The 21,553-nt window shown below is 42.0% G+C and overlaps 1 protein-coding gene across 1 annotated transcript in view; it reads left to right on the forward strand.

The window, feature by feature from the left end:
• Positions 1 to 240: 240 nt before the first annotated feature.
• The window catches only part of LOC138600446 (neurexin-2-like), a 45,419-nt gene continuing 24,106 nt past the window's right edge, over positions 241 to 21,553 (forward strand). Inside the window, exons 1-6 of the mRNA XM_069671873.1 lie at positions 241 to 943; positions 2,683 to 2,703; positions 8,910 to 8,939; positions 9,180 to 9,191; positions 14,863 to 15,164; positions 20,746 to 20,907. Coding sequence (XP_069527974.1) covers positions 241 to 943; positions 2,683 to 2,703; positions 8,910 to 8,939; positions 9,180 to 9,191; positions 14,863 to 15,164; positions 20,746 to 20,907 — 1,230 coding nt within the window. The remainder of the gene's footprint in view (positions 944 to 2,682; positions 2,704 to 8,909; positions 8,940 to 9,179; positions 9,192 to 14,862; positions 15,165 to 20,745; positions 20,908 to 21,553) is intronic.

Below are 21,553 nucleotides of genomic sequence, written 5' to 3' on the forward strand. Positions count from 1 at the left end.
ATGTGTCTCGTTTGCTCGCTCTGTCACGTGTCACCCATGGAGAGATGGCAGAAAGAATCAGGGTAGGCAGTCAAGGCTAAAGAAACTCTTTCACTGCATGTGGGAGTTGCAGTCTTATTTTTGCAGATTTTAGGCTGAGAACAAAAGAAGTGCAGACACAAGGTAACATTTCCCCCTCAGAACTCTGTTAGATTCATATGAATTAGACCCACACACCTGTAGTTGTAGATAGTGACCATAATGGGCAGGTGTAAAGGCAACACTTCCTGGCTACTGTTGTTAGCTGCATTGGTGCTAACAGGACTAGCTTTGGAATATGAAGGCGTACCCGGTCAGTGGACACGCTATGCTCAGTGGGACGCTAAAGCCACAGGTGATCTGAGTTTTATTCTGAAAACCAACATCAGCAAAGCTCTGGTGCTCTATCTGGATGATGGAGGGAACTGCGACTTCCTGGAGCTCCTCATCGCGGACGGAAGGCTCCATTTGCGCTTCACCATCCACTGTGCCGAGCCGGCGTCCCTGCACACTGAGACAAGTATCAACGACCAGCGCTGGCACAGAGTCCTCCTCTCTCGTAATTACAGGGAGACTAAGCTAGTTGTCGACAACGAGGAGAAAGTGGCCGAGGTGAAGTCCAAGAGGAAAGAAATGATGGTGGCCAGCGACCTCTACGTAGGAGGAATCTCACCTGATGTTCGTCTCTCTGCCCTGACGTCCAGCACGGTTAAATATGAGCCGCCGTTCCAGGGACTTATAGCTAATTTGAAACTGGGGGAGGCACTGCCGCTGCTGCTGGACGGTCAAGCTGTTCTCAGTGATTTGGAGTACATATGTGACACACACTCTCCGTGTGGAAACAAAGGCCTGTGCTCTGTCACCCAGGGAGAGGTCCTGTGTGACTGTATCAACACCAGCTACAGGGGGAGATACTGCCAGGAAGGTAAGACAACTATGCTAATATTTTAGCATCTTTAGCTGTATGATTTTGAACTAGACACACTTTATATTAGTAGCTAAATGTGTTGTTGTATTTTGGCATATTTGAGACCTGTGACTGCGGCATGTTGTTTTGTTTTCCTGAGCAGAAGCTAGTGTGGCCGCATTAGCAGGGTAACGCTAACTGCTGCTAACTGCTGCTAACTGCTGCTAACTGCTGAAATGTTGTCTAGCATTAGCAATAGCTGGGAAGAGTCCTACTTAAATTTGCCAACATTACATACTTTTTAATATCTGAGACATAAAATGATGACATAAAAATTACAATTTACTTAATATTGTTTCTATTGTTTGTATACTTTCTTCTTTGTAATGCTAATTTAGCATAATTTAGCCACTAAAAAATGCTTGGCTCTTACTTTTAGAGTCTATGAATGATTAAAACCTCTTATTGATATTCCATTGTAAGTACATGGTCCAAACCCACATTGGGCTGCAAAGATTAATCAATACAGCCCACTTCAGGGCTACAGTATATGACTGCAGTATTACTTAAAGGCTGCTTGGGTGTGTGAGTCAAGCTCTCTCAGCAATTATCTTCACAAGTCGGAGAAGAAAATGGCTTCCTAATGTGACTAATATTTGAAACACAGGGACATTTGACAGGCCACCAGATGGATATTCTTATTCTCAGTGACTTGGAGTACATATGTGACACACACACTGATTTATTAAAGATGTGTGCTAAAAGGCGCTGGGTTTCCCTCTTAAGATAATACATGTTTGGCTTTGAAGATTAGCAGCCTTCTTCCATAGAGCCATTGGTATGGGATATGGGCATTGGAGGGTCAGTAAAATCATACATGTGTAAACAAATACAAATATAAATAATGTATAATGATGTGGAAATATAGGAGCTACAATTGATCTCTGATCTGATCATCTTGGGAAATCAGAAATATCAAAATCAAGTGGGAAAAAACAAATATAAACAGGGAAAAGATATTCAGACAAAATAGGTTACATTATAAAATAATATATATATATATATATTTATAGAATATAGAATTGATACAGTAATAAATAAATTATTAATTATTAATAGATAGAATTAATGAAAATGCTTACATTTATTATTTGTCTTTAAATTTCCAGAATTATTTATTCATTAATTTATGACTCTTTATTTTCACATTTATTGTTTTATATATTTCCATTTATATTTCCACATTTTTTGTTATTCTTTCACAGATTTATTCTTTTTTAAAGCACGTTCAGACTCCATAATGGGAGGTGGTTATCCTGGCTTAAAGACAAAGGAGGATCCTGGCAGGGGTTCACTCATTCTAACAGTGAACGTGCAAACAGACAAATATTTACTGCATGCATTGCAAAATCTCAGGCCTGCACACCATTGTATTAACCAATAATAGATTATTTTAATGACAACTTGCATTTTGTAAAATGACGCATTAATATTAGAGCGAACATGGCTTTAAGATATCAAACTACATGATATCTATTATATAAAATATGTCCCAGATAAACTATTTAATTACTGTTACCATTACTGTTGGTGACGATGAGGCTCAAACATACCAACAAAACAAATGAATGCATGAATGAAGCAAACATGAAATACCTATCCGCACGAGTTCAGATGCAGATCATGAACAGGTAGCTGTTAAATATTTAATAACCTGCAGTCATTAAATCTGTCTGTTTGTCTTCACTCTCCTGCAGCTGTCCAGAAAGAAGCGGAAGGTAAGACAATGCATAATATAATGAGCATAATAATGAGCATAATTTGTTTTTCCTGATGCTCTTATTTGCAAAGGCTATTACCTACCGCAGCAGTGTGTGTGAGAGAGTGTTTGCTTATTATTATCAGGTTGTTATTGTCGGTTTGGACTGCAGTTCTGACATCCTACATATTAAGCTGAAAGGAGATATACTATCACTGGTCACAGGGTCACTGAGGAAAAAGCACTTAATGTGCTGAATGCTCATTGTGTGTATAATCAGCGTGCTCAAGGTGACTGGAGAGGTCTGCAGAGTACGTGGGTGTCGCACAATATGGGGAGCATTCATATACTGCATCACAGAGGAAATAACTGTACAGATATGCTTTGTTTTATTATTTATAACTTCTGTATTTTCCCTCTCTCTTCAGTGCATATTCCCTCCTCTAAACTGCTCTATAATGTGAAGCTTTATAAGGTCATTATGCCGCTTTATGCCATTATACTCTATGGTCAATATGTGGACGTATGACGGCATAAATCCTTTTGCATAACATGCCGTGAAATTCATCAAATTATAATATTATGAGCACAATTGTGTTTTTTAGGTGCATTTACAATCATTCCCAAAAGGAACAAATCTCCTTTAGCAGGAAACGAGACAATTAGACGGGATTGGATTCTAATGAGGTGCACAAACCCGAACGTGAAAATGAAGATTGAAAGAGAGCGGGGAGATTTGTTTAGTCGGCATCAGAGCGAGACATCCATCTCCCCCAGTAAGGACTGCTGGTTCTGGTGAAAGGGCAGCCAACAGGCTCAGGAGACCCGCGAGAGGTGCACTGAACCGGCGCACATTATAAATCACTGTTACTGCCTCAGAATGCACCGACCTGTGCACACCTGTTCTCCCAAATCCTGCATCTCGCACGTAGGTTCTGCATAAAAACAGGCAGAATATTGCAAATAGTTACCGCCTTCAGAGTCCACACAGACAGAGATGAGTGTGGTATACATAATATTAGAGTTTATCCTTCTCGACTAAGTGACTGTGGTAAGTGGTTGTATGCTCCAGTAAAAGTTAATAGGTTTCATCTCGGCACTATTTCCAAAAACAAGCATTAATCATTCTTAATAGGAGCAGAGATGGCATGGCTCTGCTCCCAGCAAAGAGGCAGGCGTTATTAAATGATATGCTGCAAAGAGAGCACATCACAATGTTTATTGGATTAAAGCTCGACATGGAGACAATCCCCAATGCAGAATGCATGAAGGCAACAATGACAACAGCGGAATCACACTCACCAGATGCCTCTTCTTCCTATCCTTCATACTCCATGTGCTACTCGGCTGCAAGTCTTTGTTGTTCTTGCATCGACGGAAATAGACAAATCTATGCGTTCGCTTAATCGCCTCCTTCCCCCCTGAGATGGCAAAGATGGTAACCCATATGCTATATTTGGTTGTGGCTGAGGGTTTTAAGTGGTGCAGGAATTATCTTTATTTGTGTGAGAAAGTGCTGTAAGGCTTTTTCACAGCAGGTAAGTCTTCCCAGTTGTTCCTCTACAGTACGACGCACGTGGGCTCCCTTCGATCTGCGCGGACAAAAGGCTGTGGTGGGTCGTGCTCTAATGCCCAAAGAGTGCAGCGTCCTCGGATGTTTTGTGAGCAAAAAAAAAAAAAAAAACAGGTCTGTGAATGAGAGATAAGGACAGCCACCTCACAGGGCAGACGCAGAACACAGAGAAATCTCTCAAACGTAAAGGAAAACCTTACACAGCACACACATGACGCACACACACACTGACAGGGTTTTGTTTTTTTGCTTCGTGTGTACGCGCACAGTTATGACACAGTAAGAAGCGCAGGGTTCACAAAGCAAGCACAGAGAGCCTGAAAAGAAAGGACACAGCTGGTCCTGGTTTGGCTCGCATCTTTCAGCAGCAGTGACCTTGGTTTAATCCCTCATTACAACACGCTCCATAATACTGTACTTTTCACGGCAAAAACAAATTTGGCCAACCCTAATCCTCATGAAAAGGCTCTTTCTACGGCTAATTAATGTCACAATGATGACTGAGAGGTCCTTCAACATCTGCATTTGTCTTTTCCGCCATATCTGTTTAATTAAAGTAACTTTTAGATATAAAAGTGTTTCCAAAAGTTCACGCGGTCACAAGCAATTTCAGGAAATCAAAATGTGTTTAGCTTTTTTTATTTCCTCTCGTTCTGTTTAATTTATGAAAAAATTCAAACCCTGATTTATTCATAAATTGTGCCAGTTTCTTCCCCTGACTAAACTGGAGTAATTTATTTGTCTAAGATGATTTTTACAGGTTGAAAAAAACTTTAATACAAGGTTCAAATCAGAAAGAAAAATAGGGCATTTTAAGGTGTGTAGGAGATTTAAAGTTCAAGTGTTTGCAGTTCTATTTTGTACCGTAATGCATAATATTCCCTTTATAATAATACTTTATTAGTAATAATAATAATGTGATTATTCATATCAAACCTCATCATTCAGGTGTCAAACCAGTGTTATTATCATTAATGGGGCTGTTGTCATTAATGCAACACGCTGCTAAAGAGTCATTGTGTTTGTACTCAAGGTCAGCACATATAGATGAGTAATGTGTACATTAAGCAAACACGTGACTGATAAACAACTCCTGTTCTCTATCCTGTAGGGAGCATCATAATGAAACCAACTCAGCCAAACAGAGGCATGTTTTTATTTATCACCAAAATAGAAACATTGTTATATAATGAGGCTAAGTCAAACGCATCCTAAAAGCAAACATGCTAAAACTTTAATAAGGTGAGCTTCCATCACCGGGTTATAAATGTAAGGTTGCCCTGAAACTTGTCTTACACTGTTATTGTTGCATCCTAATTAAAAATAGAGAACTAGTAGATTAGTGAAGGGTGGTTTTTTCTCACACAGGCTCCCCTCTGCAGACTGTTATCTCTGCGTCTCCACACACTGAGGTCTGGATGTGCGGCTCAGCGCAGCAGGATGAGCGAATTCACAGGGTGGCTGAACCTATAAAAGGGCAGCAACAACGCCACACCTAACCCACTTATCTTCTGACTCCTTAAATGACATCTGCGTAGTCAAAGATCACTCCGTTAGCTCCGTTAGCTAAGTGCTGCCCCCCCGCGCTAGCACCAGCATCCGTCTCCATTAGTCCGGGATGCATTAGTCGGGCATGCAGGTCGGTGTTTCTCGCCTCAGTGCGTGACAGAAATCAGACGTGTGAGGAGTTATCATAGCTGCGATTTTTTTGGGTCAAAGCTCCTAAGATATGACCGAAGTGAGGGGTTAGAACGGGCATCCCCCACTTGATAAAGGGGTGGCCCCTGGCTTTGTGGCTGCTTCTTCTTATTAGTTGGATAATCGGGAACCTAACCCTCATCCTGCTCCCACAGGGACAAAAGTCAAAGAAATGGGAAGAGACTTCACCAGATATTCCTCCTGCATGCTGTCTCTGCTGGTAGTGGCTCACAGCCTGCTGCTGCTGGGTGTGTCTGTGTCACTGTTAATGATTAACAAGGCTCCCTTTTAGCCCCTTGTAGGCACTGCTGTGTCATAGTTCTTCTGAGTGATGTGCTTGAACGGCCTGAAACATTTTCATCAGGAGAAACGGGCTGTAAATAGAGAAACTGTTGGAAATTTAAAAAGCCGACAATAATCAGAAATTGAATACAAAAACGCAAGCGTGCTGCAAATGAAAAAAGCCAAAATAAATGCATAAACAGCAAACCGGTGCAAATACGTAAAGGATGCACAGTCAGAAAAGTGCGACAGAAAAAAGCTGCCTATCCAGTGATCGCAGCGGAAGTGCTCCAGACCTGCAGGGGGCGCTAAGTGGAACTGGGGAAAGGTATTTTATTGAGAAACTATTTACTCAGGTGTTTGTTACAAATGCTGTTACTGCATTTGTTTAGGCTTTTGCAGCACATTTTTTTCATTTGCAGCATTTTTCAGTTGTTTTTGATTTCGATTATGAAATGGGTTTTTGAATTTGCCTCGTTCTCAATTTGCAGCCTGTTTCCTCAAGAGGGATTTTATTTACGTCGCGGCATGTTTGCCTTTAAGGGCCACCGTAGCTTTCTTTTTCACAGCAAGTGATGGGCTGAAGGTACACACACACAAGAAGTGAAGAAGTGCTCAAGTCCAGTCAGGTCTGAGCACACGTGGTGAGAATGAGATCACCTGAGAGGTGTCGAGTGGAAGGAGAGCTAACGCTGTTAGCGCTTCGAGTACACACACACACAGTCCATCTGGCTTGTCATGTGGAATGCACAGACACTCAGTTCTGGTGAACACAGCAGCCCTTTGTCTGCTCTGCACACATGGTTGTGCTTGAATCCTGTCTAAGCAGAGGCTCAGTCACTGCCGCTGCAACGACACACTGTATCAAAAGCCTACGTGTTGGCAGGCGAGGACGCTCCCAGGGGTAATCATGTCCATTCCACACCGAGAGCTGCAGCGTGAACAGCCTTGTTCAGTGGAACGTGTGCAGGAGATTTGTGCACCAGCGACCTGCCGCTTCATAAGGCTTTTTTTCTTTACCTAATGACTGAGCAGGGACTGCGAGCAGGAGACTTGCTGGATGAGTCTGAGAGCGCTGATGCTCTGATGAGCTGTTTGTGTTGGCTGGTGCAGTAGTGGGGCAAATGCTCTCGGCAGAAGTGTTTGCGTTGTGTCATTCCCATCTCCTTTTTGGCAAGAGCAATAGGTGAGGTAAAATTTCTGGCTGCTCTTTTGAGATAATGTCTGTGTTTCTGGATGTACTGCGCTCAGTACAGGAACTAAGAGAGACAGTCCCAGGCTGCGGGTTTGCATAAAACAAAATCAAATTTGGCTGTGGTCGCTGCTGTGTGTGTGCAGGCCAAGCAGCAGGACTTTGATATGCCATCATCTGTAACTGTCCAGCGGTACCATGTGATTGATTTGTTGCAGGGTAGCTTCAGTTTCCTTCAACATTTGACTGTCACACAGAATTTCAATGCTTTAATCATCAGTGTTGCAAGTATGCCGCCATTAGGCCCTTCTTCTCCAGCAAGGACTCCACCACCAACAAGATGCATTTGAGCATTTTGTCAATGAAAATGGTTGTTGTTTGAGGATTGGTCTTGCAAGGTTATTATGCATGCAGTCGGCTTTGTGGAGAAGCTTCGGTAGTGAATCCAACTTGGCATCTGTGCATGGTGGACCCCCTCAAGGCCCTACGGAGAGGAGGAAGGACAGACCAGTGATGGGAGGGTAGGGCGCAGGATGCAAGAGTGAAAGCAAACGACAAAAGATGGAGGTGAGATGTATTTTTTTCTTTGTATTATTTTGAGCATCAGGTCGCATTCTGCTTTTCTTCCAGGATTTAAAGATTAGGGGGCGACGGCATGCTCAGTTGGTCGAGCGCCTGCCCCGTGTGTAGAGGCTGAGTCCTCGCTGCAGCAGCCCTGAGTCTGATTTGCTGCACATCTCTTCCTCTTTAACTTTCCTATCTAATAAATTCAACCGGCCCAAAAATTATCCTAAAAACCAGAATTAAAAGGTTAGGTTCTGCGTATCATTAATGGCTGACCTGTTACATGATGTTTGTTATATCATTGTATCAGTGTCCCACCTCTTTAACCTCCTGAGCTCCATTAGACGTGGACTCCTCTGCGAATGAGATTGATGTCGTTTATGATTTAATGGATAAGGAGTGGTGTCACTTCTGCCCTTTTAAAACGCTGCTATGTAGAATGTTAAACAGGCTCATCTGGGTTTAGCACTTACATGCAAATATCAGTGTGTGGAGACGAGTGGGTAAGCCTGCAGAGCCCTGCGAGAGATCAGAGAACGAGCGTTACCACATGTAACATACGGAGTCTACACTATAAAGCAGGACTTGTGTTTTCAGACACATCTCGAACACTGTCTGCATCCAGTAAACATACAGTATGTGTTCCATTTAGAAAAAAGCATCTGTGTGAGCAACCAGAGGGTTGCAGCGATCAAGATGTTTTTTTCTCTCCTTGCCTTCCCTCTCCTCCCTGAGATGTTTGTCTGTTTTTAGTTTGATTCCCTCTTTCTCTTTGAGTTCGAACTTTGACATCCGTACCTTCCCCAGGATGTCTGTCACAAACTGCAGTCCAACATTGTGACAATGCTTTTGTTCTCCCGAACCTCTTTATGAACTTCCTGTTTTTCGTATCCTTTTTTCTGTTCTTTCCCTCAAGGTCTGGCGCACCTGATGTTAAACCGCCAAGGTATGGGGTCTATTGGTTTGCTTTCCTTCCCAGCAACCTGCTCACAACATTCCCCCTCCCCTGAATTCATTTTAGTTAACTGTGCTGCACTAATATCTCCTCTCCTCTTTTCTCATATACTTGCCTATTCGTTTTTTGCTTCCTGTCATGTTATGCTCACTACTCACTCAATTTTTGTCCGTCAAACCCTTGTCCTGACCACTGACTGAGCTACTGGAACATCACCTTTGACCTCTGCAGTTTTTCGCCAAGGTAATGCATCTATGCTCATGGTTTCATGGTGTCAATAATAAAGAATGAAGGAACCTCATGCCAAAGATGTCTCTCAGGTCCGCACACAAAACTATTGACTTTTTCTGTTCAAATATGTAGGAAACGCACAAACAAACTGTATTATCGCAGGGGTTTCTTTTTGCATTTTCAATGCTGTTTACAGAACTTACAAGATAGGTACAAGCTGCTGCTGATTTCTCAGATGTGTGATCATTGGGTTGTTTATGATCGCTGATCAGTGGGTTGCAAAAACATTCACTTCAAATAATTTCGACATTGAAGCAGTGTTGATGCGCTGAATATTCATATAAGCACTGATTCAAGAAAATAGATCTCAGACTAATGACGATGGAAACATTTTTACATGGGAGGTTTGTGCCAGTAAACAATTTAGAGTCTGGGAGAGACGCTCCTGTGATGTCCTGGTCTCTATCAGACAAAATAATCATCATAATAAAGCGCTTAAAAGTACAAAATGAAACATAAGTACTTCTATGTTAAACTCTTACGACAAAAACATTCATCAAATGCAACATATGGTAAAACATTTGGACTTTATAAAAAGGGGCATTTTTGAGTAAACAGTACATTCTGTACTGACAGAGATGAAGTCTGTCGGCTGTATTTATGCAGTGTTTTCTGAGACTCAGATAAAAGTCATCATGCTGTCCACACTTAGAATATATTAAATCGACAATAACACCACAGACTGTATAAAAAGATGGACGACATGACAGCTCCCTAAAAGTGAAGCTTCTCTATCACCCCCTGCTGACTGGCTGCAGTATAGCTCATAAAGCCCGCCTCCTCCATGTTAACAGATGGGACATGAGTCAAACTATAAAATCAAAATACACGTCAAATAAATGTTTCTCAAACATGGTTTCTGTCATTATAGTTTGTTCTTATCATGCTGATTTACGTCCAAGTGTTCATTTTTCTGACAAGTTTATTTTTAATTAGTTATTTGATGCTGTCAAAAGGATGATTGACAGCTCTGTTGACAAATACGCAGCTTATCTGTTCCTGATTAGCAGAGTAGAGGAGGAACGGCGAGAGGAGTCGTAACAAAAACAATCACTACAGTCGTTGAAGTTTACATATCTGTAAACGTCTGCTTCAGACCAACACAAGAAGCTGTTCTGCTGTTAAACACACTGATAATATGGTTGGTCTGCCAGAGAGGGTAGGCGGAGCTAAGCGGCTGCTTTTCCGGTCCCTTCAAGTGTTGCGAGTAAACAGTAATCTACTATAGCTGAACAAACAAAGAAAAGATCGATGACGACAGCTGAAGTGGTTACGGCAGCAGCTCCACCCGCCGATCTCTACTGCGCAGTCTAAAAACGTCAAGATAGCAGCGCCCGTCACAGGGGCTATTTTGGCTTAAATTTTGCACAGTGAGAGCAGATGGAGATGCGTCGTCCATCTTAACATGCAGTCTTTGTATAACACTGATCTCATCCTCATGTTCCTCTTCAAGCAGAATGTCTCTCAGATTATTATCAGATCAAATATTTACTTGGTTGAAGTTTGACAAAGTAAACATCTTACACATTTTTCTAATACCACTGAAAACATTTCTGTTGACAGTTGAGACTATTTTTTTAATGGGTTTTTCGACCCCAAAAAATGCCGCAATATTTCCATATGTAACGGCTGAGATATCTTTATAAACACTCTGGAGATTCGAACCCAAAGCGCTATCTTTGAATCATGTTTTTCTCACTCCTCTTGAGCACAAATTGGTGAGGATGAGGAAGGGAGTGTGGCGTACCCTGGGTGTTCTCACTTACATTTCCTGCTGTAGAACTGATAACACTAATATTGAGGTCATTTACAGTAGCTGAAAAGGCTTAAGTGAATACTCCACAGTGTGATAACACCAGATTTCCAGCCACTATAAATGGTGCAGCTGGAGGCGGTACATGACTGTGACATCATAGATTATGGAGCGGATTCTTTTGTTACTCGCTTTGAGACAAACTTGGTCCTGTAGTAATCCGTCTTTACGAAGCTGAAAGATAATTTTTAGTCAAAGTTCCCACTGTCAGAACAATGCAGTGCGATATACTGTATGCTGCCACTGCATCAATAATGATTACCATTGTTGTATTAGTCTTACAGGAAGTGTGTCCTAAAGGGTAACCACACAATGATCCGTCATGAAACTTAATGTAGGTACTTAATTAAATGCATCTAAAAGGGGGGAAGCTGGTAATTGATTGGGGAATTAAGATTTACATGAATAAGCCTCCGAGGACTACTCGGCTCCAGTGAGTAACAAAGTGCTTATTTCATGGGAAAAACATGAGACATCAAAGTTTCATTCAGCCTTTTAATATTGGACAAATGTCTGACAATGTTCCAGCTGTAGCCGGAGGGGACACTCAAGAGAGCTGTCTGATTTGATCTCCATTCATTTGACCACAAATAATTTCAAATATCATTTTACACCGCTGCTGTCGCCGTCTGGGAAGAATCCCACTGTTACAATATAAATGAATCAAAAGCTTTTAGCACTCTGCGGAAAAATTCAGGAGTGTCAGTCCCAGTCCCACAATCCTTTGCCTGTGTGCGCACACAGATATGCTCTAAATGGGGAGATTATGCAGGCACAGGTGAAGCTCTCTGACAACCTAGGGTGCTTATGCACCGCCCTGCCTCTAGATCAGTGTTAAATGCACACCTTACGGCGTACTCCTCCTCCCCGAGCAGGAGACCAGGAGCCATCTGTGCTGCAGGCTATTGGACCGCTTTAAAATTAATCACATATTAAGCTCAATATTACTGACCAATCCATATGTTGGTGCAGCCTCTGCAGCATAGTGTAATTCTAAGAGACTGGAACAGGTGTGCTACGGAAGAAGCAGCAGATAATGTCTTCACACCTGATGGCAGCTCCCTTCCTCCTCTGTGTTTGATCTGCATCATGCTGGGGATGTTTGCAGCTAATGCATAGCCATGGGTGGTACCTTTGCAGATGTGCATGTAAATAGGGGCAACACCAGCTGCTATTAGCTGTTTGAGAGTTAACTTGTCCAGCATTAACACAGGATGTTGTCGCTCCATCCATATATAGAAGAGCAGAGCTTCAAGGTCTCAGAATCCTGACTTTAGTGGGATGTTTAATTGATTCCAACCATGGGGTGGAAAGAGATAAAGAGTGGCTGATGTGTAGTAAGACAGAGAGAGGGGGAGGGGTAGCAAAAAGCAGCAATGTGTGACAACGAGAAGAGAAGACGTGTCGAGATTGTTGCTGCTCTTTGATTCTGCTGAGCCGTCTTTTTCTGCTGATACGGGGCGTTTGGCGATGTGGTCCTAAAGCTGCAGCTGAGGTAGGAGGTGGATCGCTCTGCCCCAAGTCGGCCTCGACGTGCAGCAACTGCTCCACCAGCGATGGTAAAGCAGACAAAGTGTTTGTGCTTTCAGAGCAAGCGCATCCAATAACGCCCTTTTCACAAGCCTGCTAACATCCTGCAGACAATGCCACACCTCCTTGGTTAGCATGTAAGCAGAGATATGCCCGCTCCCTTTCTAGCCGCCTACACACTTCCATTGATCCCTCAAAGGCCTTCAATGAGGGCTTCAGGGTCATCTGCTACTGACGTCTTTTATTATAGAAGGCTGCTAATGATAGAAAGATAATTGCACAGGATGTGCTCAGAATATGATGAAAACCCTCTTTTTATGTAGCCTGATCTCTTTTGAGGTTAGATATTAGATGATGTGTTCCTGTGGGGTTGTTAATGGGACACGTAAACGCTCGTGTTCCTTTAAATTAAGCTACAACACCTCTCTTGTTTCCCTCTACAGCTACACGTTCTATATTGACTCTGCACCTGCACTTAGGTTTACACTTCACTCACAACATCAGTCAAATAACGGACTTCACATCGAGGCTCGACAACAAGTAGCCTAACGAGATCCTGTCTGCACAGCGGTCGGTGAGCCGCTCAGACAATAGAGACTAATGTGACCACGGATCCTGCCGGCTTAAATTGGCCCTGGAGTTCAGGAGCCGACAGTCACTGTACAAGCGAACACGGGCTTAAGAGACAGCTTATCCGTCCAGCTTGAAACAGCTGGCTCAGTCGCTCCAGGGCTGCATCTTACAAACAAGCAAAGGAAGAGGTGTCTGCACTGGCTTCAAACAGACCATCCACGAGTTCAAGCCCTATCTCGCACAATAGTGACCGGTAATCCAAGGTTCGTTGTAGAACAATGGCTGAATGTCAAAAGTCTTGACCTTAATTTATGCAGCAAAATAGTACCCGGTGTGTTTTATTATTCAGTTTACAGTCAGGGAGGCTGGGAGAGAAATCCTGCAGGAATAGTCGGCAAAATCAGAACACAACACTTAATGCAAAGCTGTGTGACCTTTAGCCTCTGTGGTGTCGAGGGTGTGCTGCTGTCTACACTTAGGGTGTAGCTGTATGTCTTCAGAGCCGGGAGGTTTAGCGCGCGCGAGTAGATTGTTTCCCGAATTAATGTTGTAATTTGTATTGTACACATGTTTTCATGTGAGTTCTATGTGCAAATCTATGTAGCTATGTATCATCCATGTATCTTTCTATCTGCTGTGTCTTTACACTTATTTATCTCTCTACAAGGTGTTCCTTTTTTTCATTAGTTTAGCATCATTTTTGGATGAGCTGTAATATCCAGAAGGTATTTTGTGTGCACGTTTGTCCCCAAAGTTACAGCGATAGAGTCCTTAGTCCAGCATGTGCAGAGTGCTGTTGCTTAAACGTTGAATTCCAAGAAACTATGCAGCAAAAATCAACATCTTCCTTCTGCTCTGGTTAAACCTGAGCTCTGCTTTTACTGGAACAGTTGGGTGGATTGTTTGAGGAAACAGATTTTACTGCACATAGAACAAACTCTTCAGAAATCCTTTGAAGTGCTGCTGTGAATTTAGCGAAGCCTTACGCATTCATATTTACATTTCTTAAATATCACCCTAAAGGATAAGGCTGCCATTGTTCTTTACTCTTCTTATAGTCAACAAATCAAGGCATCTTGAAAACACCAAAACCAATATTTAACTTTCCAAATGAACAGCTGGGAACTGTAGTCCTTCTAACTTAAATAAGAGTGCTTTTGTGTGCATTTGCACGGTACCATTTCCAGCGACAGATTAGATGCACTAGCGAGCATATACACAGCAGCAGGATGGTGTTTGTGCCTGTGTTCATTATAATGAAGGATCATGTCACCCACAGTAACACTGGTGTTTTTTATGTAGGTCTGTGGAAGCCACACAAGGCTTATACCTCTGTTTAGAGGGATCAGTGGACTGTTGGTTTCGGTGTTTTTAAAGGATTTGTTGACAATAAGGAAAATATAGCACATTATAACACAAGAGGTATGCTTTGCAAAGAACATGCATACTCATGTGATGCATGGGCAGTATGTTCAGAATGTGCAGGGATTCTGAAGCATATTTGAAGTAAGTGCCCTTTCTGTTTGAATTAGTCTCATAATAGTGATATATTTAGCTAATGATACTGTACAGTATATTTTCTGCTCAGTTTAGTCTGGCCCTTATTTCAACATGTAGCTAGAGCAGTGAAGACATAGTTCTGTGCAGTAGGAAAAGCAGGCTAAAGCCTGATGACAATGATCTAAGATGTTTCTCCTCCCCTCTCAGGGCAGGAGGAGTCCATGGCCACCTTCAAAGGCAATGAGTTCTTCAGCTACAACCTGTCCCTGACTCCCATTCAGAGCAGTTTGGACGAGATCACACTGTCCTTCCGCACGCTGCAGAGGAACGGCCTGCTGCTCCACACGGGGAGGTCGGCCGACTACGTCAACCTGTCGCTGAGGAACGGAGCTCTGTGGCTGGTCATCAACCTGGGCTCTGGTGCGTTCGAGGCCCTGGTGGAGCCTGCCAGCGGGAAGTTCAACGACTACGTGTGGCATGATGTTCAAGTGACACGCAACCGCCGCCAGGTGCGTATACATGCATGAATCAGGTCCAGGTAAAACCACTGCAATGCAAATGGTTTGAGGTATCAGAGTCCACATTGTAAACTAACTCTGTGCTGCTTATTTCTCTGCTCTGCTGGACTCCCTATACGTCCCATTTTCCTCATTCTTTCTGATGATATTGCTTCTCATATTAGGTCGTTGCCCTCTTATGAAATAGATTGCTTTGGAGGAAATCACTGAGTCCTTTAACTTGCAGGCGACTAGCATTTTTTTCATCAGATTGCTTTGAAGGTCTTTTTACCTTATTAAAAGGAAGACTCAACTCAAAAAGCAATATCCATCATTTCTGTGTGCTGCATTGATGACATCTCTGAAGCCTGGTCTTTATACTGCCTGTACAGAACATCAGTTGTCATGTGATATGTCTTAAGGATTTTTGACAAACTCCACTTAAACACAACTAAACATTTTTCTAGCTTAGGCTAACGATGCAACTTTGCAGAAGTATCTGAGCAGTCAAGCAAGAAGCAGTAGAACTTTCTCATAATGAATTCAGCCGTTGCATCTGATATTGTCCTGCTGTACCTGCTGAACTGTACTCCAGACAAGTACAACTCGGCCCAAAGGTTTCATATTCATTAATTTTGTCCATTGGTCAAAGCTCAGAGCTGAAATCCCAAACTAATTTGCTGGATGTGTCTGTTACATTAAACGTTTCCCAGCTGGCCCTCTTGACTGCAGTCGTTCTATAATTAGTCCCATCATACTGAACCTTAAAGCTCCACCAATCATTGTTTTTAATATAATCAAAACGTGTAATGTGAAAGGGCCTTCTTGCAGTGATAAACCCACCGATAATTGCCCATTTCTGCAGGGCTATGGAGAGTTGTGAAAGCTCGCAAACTCAGTGAAGTGCATAAAGTGTTGGTCGAGTGACCAACTGACAAGTTGAACACAACTCATCTGTATGCTAATGTTGCTCTGCGGGCAGTTTGTGGTGTTTGTCAGGCAAGTTTAAACCTGCGATTTTTTTGGGGCCATTTGGAGGCAGCTGAAATAAGTTGAACGCCAACGTTGACACATTATGACCATAAAGTTGATGTAGAAACCTTCTTAGCAAACATTTGCTTTTCTAAGCAATCTAGCAGTTATGAAGCAGCACTTGAATTCCTCGTTGTTTTTGGCCTTCTGGAGAAATGTATAAATGTATCAACATGCGCTCACTTTTAGCTCTGTTTTTGGTCTCCTCCACCTCCTAAAAATCCTCCTAACCTGCTAAATGCAATATGACCTAATTAAAAAAGGGACGGTCAAACCTTAAACAGTGGAAAACAACGATGTGACAGAAATATGGCATTCATGTTTGTTTAAAGGTATATTCATGTACCAGTGGTTGGTCTGCCAGAGAGGGTAGGCGGAGCTATACGGCTGCTTTTCTGGTCTCTGCAAGTGTTGCGAGTAAACAGTAATCTACTATGGCTGAACAAACAAAGAAAAGATCGATGACTACAGATACAACTTCAACAATAAGTGAAAATCCAAAGAAAAAGAAACAAATTGGACGCTCAGATGAAGGCAAACAGTCTAAAAAGGAAAGCGACCGTCAGCCAGGAAAATCAAGAGTTACAACCGTAACAAAGGGAGCCAACTGTAGACGTCTAATTGGGAAGTGTTCTCCTGCAATCAATTAAAGATTATCGTCCAAAGGTGCTGCCAAAGAGAACGAAACTGTAATCTCTTAGATTTAATCTTTAATGTATTATCTAAGCACGGCTAGAGTCTCCCTATTGACGTAAGACACATGCTTCATGCACAAAATGATTTATTTGCTATGTCTGTTTCTGTCGCACTTTGTCACATCTTGCTGTTATTGATACACCAACCTGCCACCTCAGTCAAGCTTAATAACCTTTTTGTGCATAATACAGTTGTTATTCATAATGTTGTGCTTCCAGTAGATGAACTGTATAAAAAAGATGGATGACATGACAGCTCCCTTAAGGTGAAGCCAAAACCTCTCTATCGCCCCCTGCTGACTGGCTGCAGTATAGGTCATAAAGCCCGCCTCCTCCATGTTAACAGATGAGTCAAACTATAAAATCAAAATACACGTCAAATAAATTTTTCTCAAACATGGTTTCTGTCATTATAGTTCGTTATTATCATGCTGATTTACCAAGTTTAAAGTTTCAGAAGTTTAGTTTTAATTAGTTATTTGATGCTGTAAAAAGGATGATTGACAGCTCTGTTGACAAATACGGCCCATGCAGCCAATTTATTCCTGATTAGCAGAGTAGAGGAGGATGTGCGAGAGGAGACGTAACTAAAATCCCTACAGTCATTGAAGTTTACATATCTGTGAACGTCTGCTTCAGACCAACACAAGAAGCTGTTCTGCTGTTAAACACGCCAGGATCCTTGCCTCTTTTTTTTAAGTGAAGTGTGTGTTTTAGGTAGCTACGGCGGCTCCACCTGCTGATCTCTACTGCTGGCTCTTGCTCCAAAAAAGCGAAAGATGGCAGCGGCTATCGCGGGGGGTACTCTTCCTTCAATTTTGTACAGTAAGAGTAGATTAGAGTAGAGTAGTCTTTATATACAGTCATAGCTCCATTATTAGATCTACGAAAAAAGTGCATCCATGCTATCTAAGTCAGTGTGCTTTATGTTCTGAATTATTCTTTTGACGTCCTCATGAGGTTCACCTGACGATGCCAGTGTTTTAATGTCAAATCTAATTAATGACTATTTTTGGAGCATTAAATCAGCGTGTCGGCACGTTTTATAAATTGCTTTTGTCTTTTGCTTTTTAGCCTGCCAACACACTTGGCACATATTTAGAAGTGTGTACAATATGTTGACGTTCACACATTGTATCAATTCAATCAGAGCTGCAATTAAAATATTCTTACCTTAGATGAGCAATTAAAAAAAGTGGCAGGGAGAAGTGACACCACCGAGTCCAAGAGAATCTCAGTGAATCATTTCTTCACAATATTGACACTTGAGGAAATTGGACTTCCCGAAGCAAAATTGGCTGCAGCTTTTCTGTTCAAATAAAGTGATCACTTTGTAAATTAAGCCATCACTAAACCAAACTTGTTTCCCGACAATGAGAGCTGCCATGTGCAATGCATTTAAATGTTTCATTTCTTCACCCAGTTTGTTTCCAACTCTCTCTCATCATCGCCAATTTATTCTGAGCCGGTCACATTAACCTGCATATAAAGTTGCATCCTCCTCCACATTTATTCCCTGACTTACCCTGACTTCCAGAGGAGCGGCAATCCAATGCTTAGAACGTCACTTCTGCTTTCAGCCATGCATTTGATCCCTGTGTAAATTGCTTTCCCCTCAGATAAGTTACCTCGCTGACATGTAGATAGGGAGAACTGTAACTCCCAAGAGAGCGCTGGTGGAAACATTTTATTAGATCCGGTGCTGCTTTTCAGGCTAGAATTCCTCCTTTTACCGCCTCACTCTTCAGACGTCCTTTTTCACACTGTAGTGGGCAAACTGATTTGGTGCTCATTCTCTCTTTTTCTGACTGTTATTAATGACGAATTCTCCTATTTCTGGGCACATGATCAGTTGTTTGTGTTCCTAAACACCGCGCTAAATTCTCACTCCTATTAAGAGCCGTAGTTTCCTTTAAATCCGTTTCATGTGACACACCTGTGAAGAAATCCTTGAAAAATATGATGAAAGATAAGTGTTTCTAATTAATCATACTGCCTATTTCAATAATTACCTTTGAACACACTCATCCCTCAACTCTTATTTTGAAACACCTTTAAAGTAAATATCAAAGGATACAGTGTTTTAGCCATTAATAGAAACTGGTCATGCTTTTCAGGATCAATCAGTTCCCAGACATGAAAGCACTCTGATTTTCTGATCTTGCTTTATGTGCAGTATCATCAACCCACAGTCAAGCCCTGCCGTTGTTCACTGTGTAAGCCAAAGATACTGCGGGCTTCACCGCTAGATGGACAGAAATCAATAGCTGCCAGCAGCAGAGAATAGTGAGGCAGGACCTTGTTTTTGAGCTCTGACACCTGAACACACCGTGTCAGGTCATTCCTTTGTCTCTTATCCTCTCGCTTTCAACATGGCAGGGGTTTTTACAAGATAGAAAACACAAGTTCAGATACAATTTAAAGACTTAAGGCTTTTAGAGATCAATCACTTCACCGCGGGTCTCGCATTTAAACTGTGTGATTTGTATTTGCTTACTGAGAGCTGTGATGTTGATGAATGTGTTCTGAATGAGGCCACTTTACTAACTCATCTTGTTAAAGCTGCTGTGAGGAACTTTCGGTTTGTGTTGATTTTGGCGCCCCCTGTGGACGAAGCCGTACCGCTTATCTCTTTGCTGATTTTGTCCTGTTCATGCTTAAGCGGTGGTTTTTAACAAGAAATCTCATCCTGCTTTCTTTAACAGTCATATGTATCATTCACTTTAAACGTTTGCACAGGAAAATGTAAACAAAGGCAGCCTGCAGTTATTCGCTTCATCTGTCACCTACCCCCCCTACCCCCCACCACCAGCGGTTTCAGGCATTAAAAATAACTAAATAGAAATCTAGCCTTGTTGCTGATGGTCTGGTTTGCTTTTTTAGGTCCTGTAGAGACATCAGAATTAATTTCAGTCTGTTTCATAACCAGCGAAAAACTCCCCACAGGAGCTTTAAGTCAAGGTCTGTTGGATGTGGTGATAGTAATGTACTTATGAGTCACACTGGCGTCCATAAATGCAGCCTCCTTAATCTTTCTCATCTTTATTTTCTATCAGAAATCATCCCGTTATTATCTGTATGACTAATAAGTTACATTGCAAGTACTTCAATGAAATCAAATCAGCCGTTTCCTCTCCTTACGTGCCGCTCTCTGGTATTTGACAAACTTCCCATTGGAGCGCCGCATGTTTAAAGTGCTTGTGAATGGCCGTGAACACGCGTGTCCTTGTTGGAGCTGTCACTTTTCATTTTGGGTCTTAAATGCAATTCATCACACGCGGCTCAATTTTCTAAAGAACCATTAGCTTTCCACTGTCGCATGTTTTTTTTTTCTGAAAATGAAACATTTTTCACCAGAAGAGAACACATAATTGTTTTTTTTTCACTTCCCGAAAGTGGGAGCAGAAATATTTGTGCAGGAATACATGCGAGCTGTAGGCTTATTGTCATGGCAACAAGCGTATCATTTTTTTCCCTATAGCCCTATTCAGTCATTCATTTCCTTTGTCTCTGCGCGCTGATGACACTGATATGGGAATAATCCTGTTTTGTTGCTGCCAATATAAAAGTAATGTAGCTTGCCATCTTGATATCTTTAATCTCACATTAACTGAGAGAGTCTGTAGCATTCATTCTGCTTTAGAGACAAAATATCAGTGGATGGAATATTTATGGTATATTGATTTCACTCCAGTTTTTGCTAATGTATCAGCAGCACGGATCAGCTGAGATTAGTGAACCATTGGAAGCTGTTTCCTGTAATTGCCTTTGAGATTCAACATTAAGAAACGCTCGAGAATCGAGAAATGAAGCATGAAATAATTAGGCCGGTCCTTTCTCTCCATGTCTCGCTGTTTATATTCTAGGTGACCATCTTGGTAGACGGGATCCTCACCACCACCGGCTACACCCAGGAGGACTACACCATGCTGGGCTCCGATGATCTCTTCTACATCGGGGGCAGCCAGAACACAGCCGACCTGCCGGGCTCCCCCATCAGCAACAACTTCATGGGCTGCCTGAAAGACGTGAGTGCAGCTTGACCTCGGCAACCAGCAGCAGAGGACTGGAAACACTATCCTGCTCTCCTTAGATAGCACAACCCCCGTCCTATAAGCAGAGCGAGTTGTGCGTATAGAAAATCAGCCCTCACATTTCTATCGATTCCCCGGTTGGAGGGTGTTTGAAGGAGAAACATCCAGAGCGTATGCATTTATAGATTCCTGCGGGAATTCCTTTGTGGACGTCGCCTAATATACATTAAAGACAGACGCATCTTCTCTTCTACAGTCTGAAGTCACTTTTCAGCACTATTTCTGAAGCTATTTAACTGCAGCCTGTATCTGTCACACTGATTATCTCCAGCAAGTAAGTTAGGATCACGGACGCAGCATTAGATTTGGTATACACAAATTTTTAATGAAGTGAGCAATCTCATAAAAAGAAAATAGTGAGCTATGTGCATTAGAAGTGAAATGCTTTTTCTTACTAAGAGAGGATAAAGAGGAGATAAGACTAAAAGAGGCCGTAGTTTTAGTTAAATAAGTGGAGCTGAAAGCAGCAAAAGGGTGGCAGATGAGTGTATACATATTTTCTAAGGGTCAATACACAATTTAAACAAATTAGTTTTAATCTGTCTGAGACACTTACATCAAAAGATATAAGACCATTTAT

This window comes from Semicossyphus pulcher, unplaced genomic scaffold (genome assembly GCF_022749685.1).
Source record: "Semicossyphus pulcher isolate SPU_LCO1_2020_fin unplaced genomic scaffold, fSemPul1.0.p SCAF_10, whole genome shotgun sequence".
Taxonomy (NCBI): Eukaryota; Metazoa; Chordata; class Actinopteri; order Labriformes; family Labridae; genus Semicossyphus; species Semicossyphus pulcher.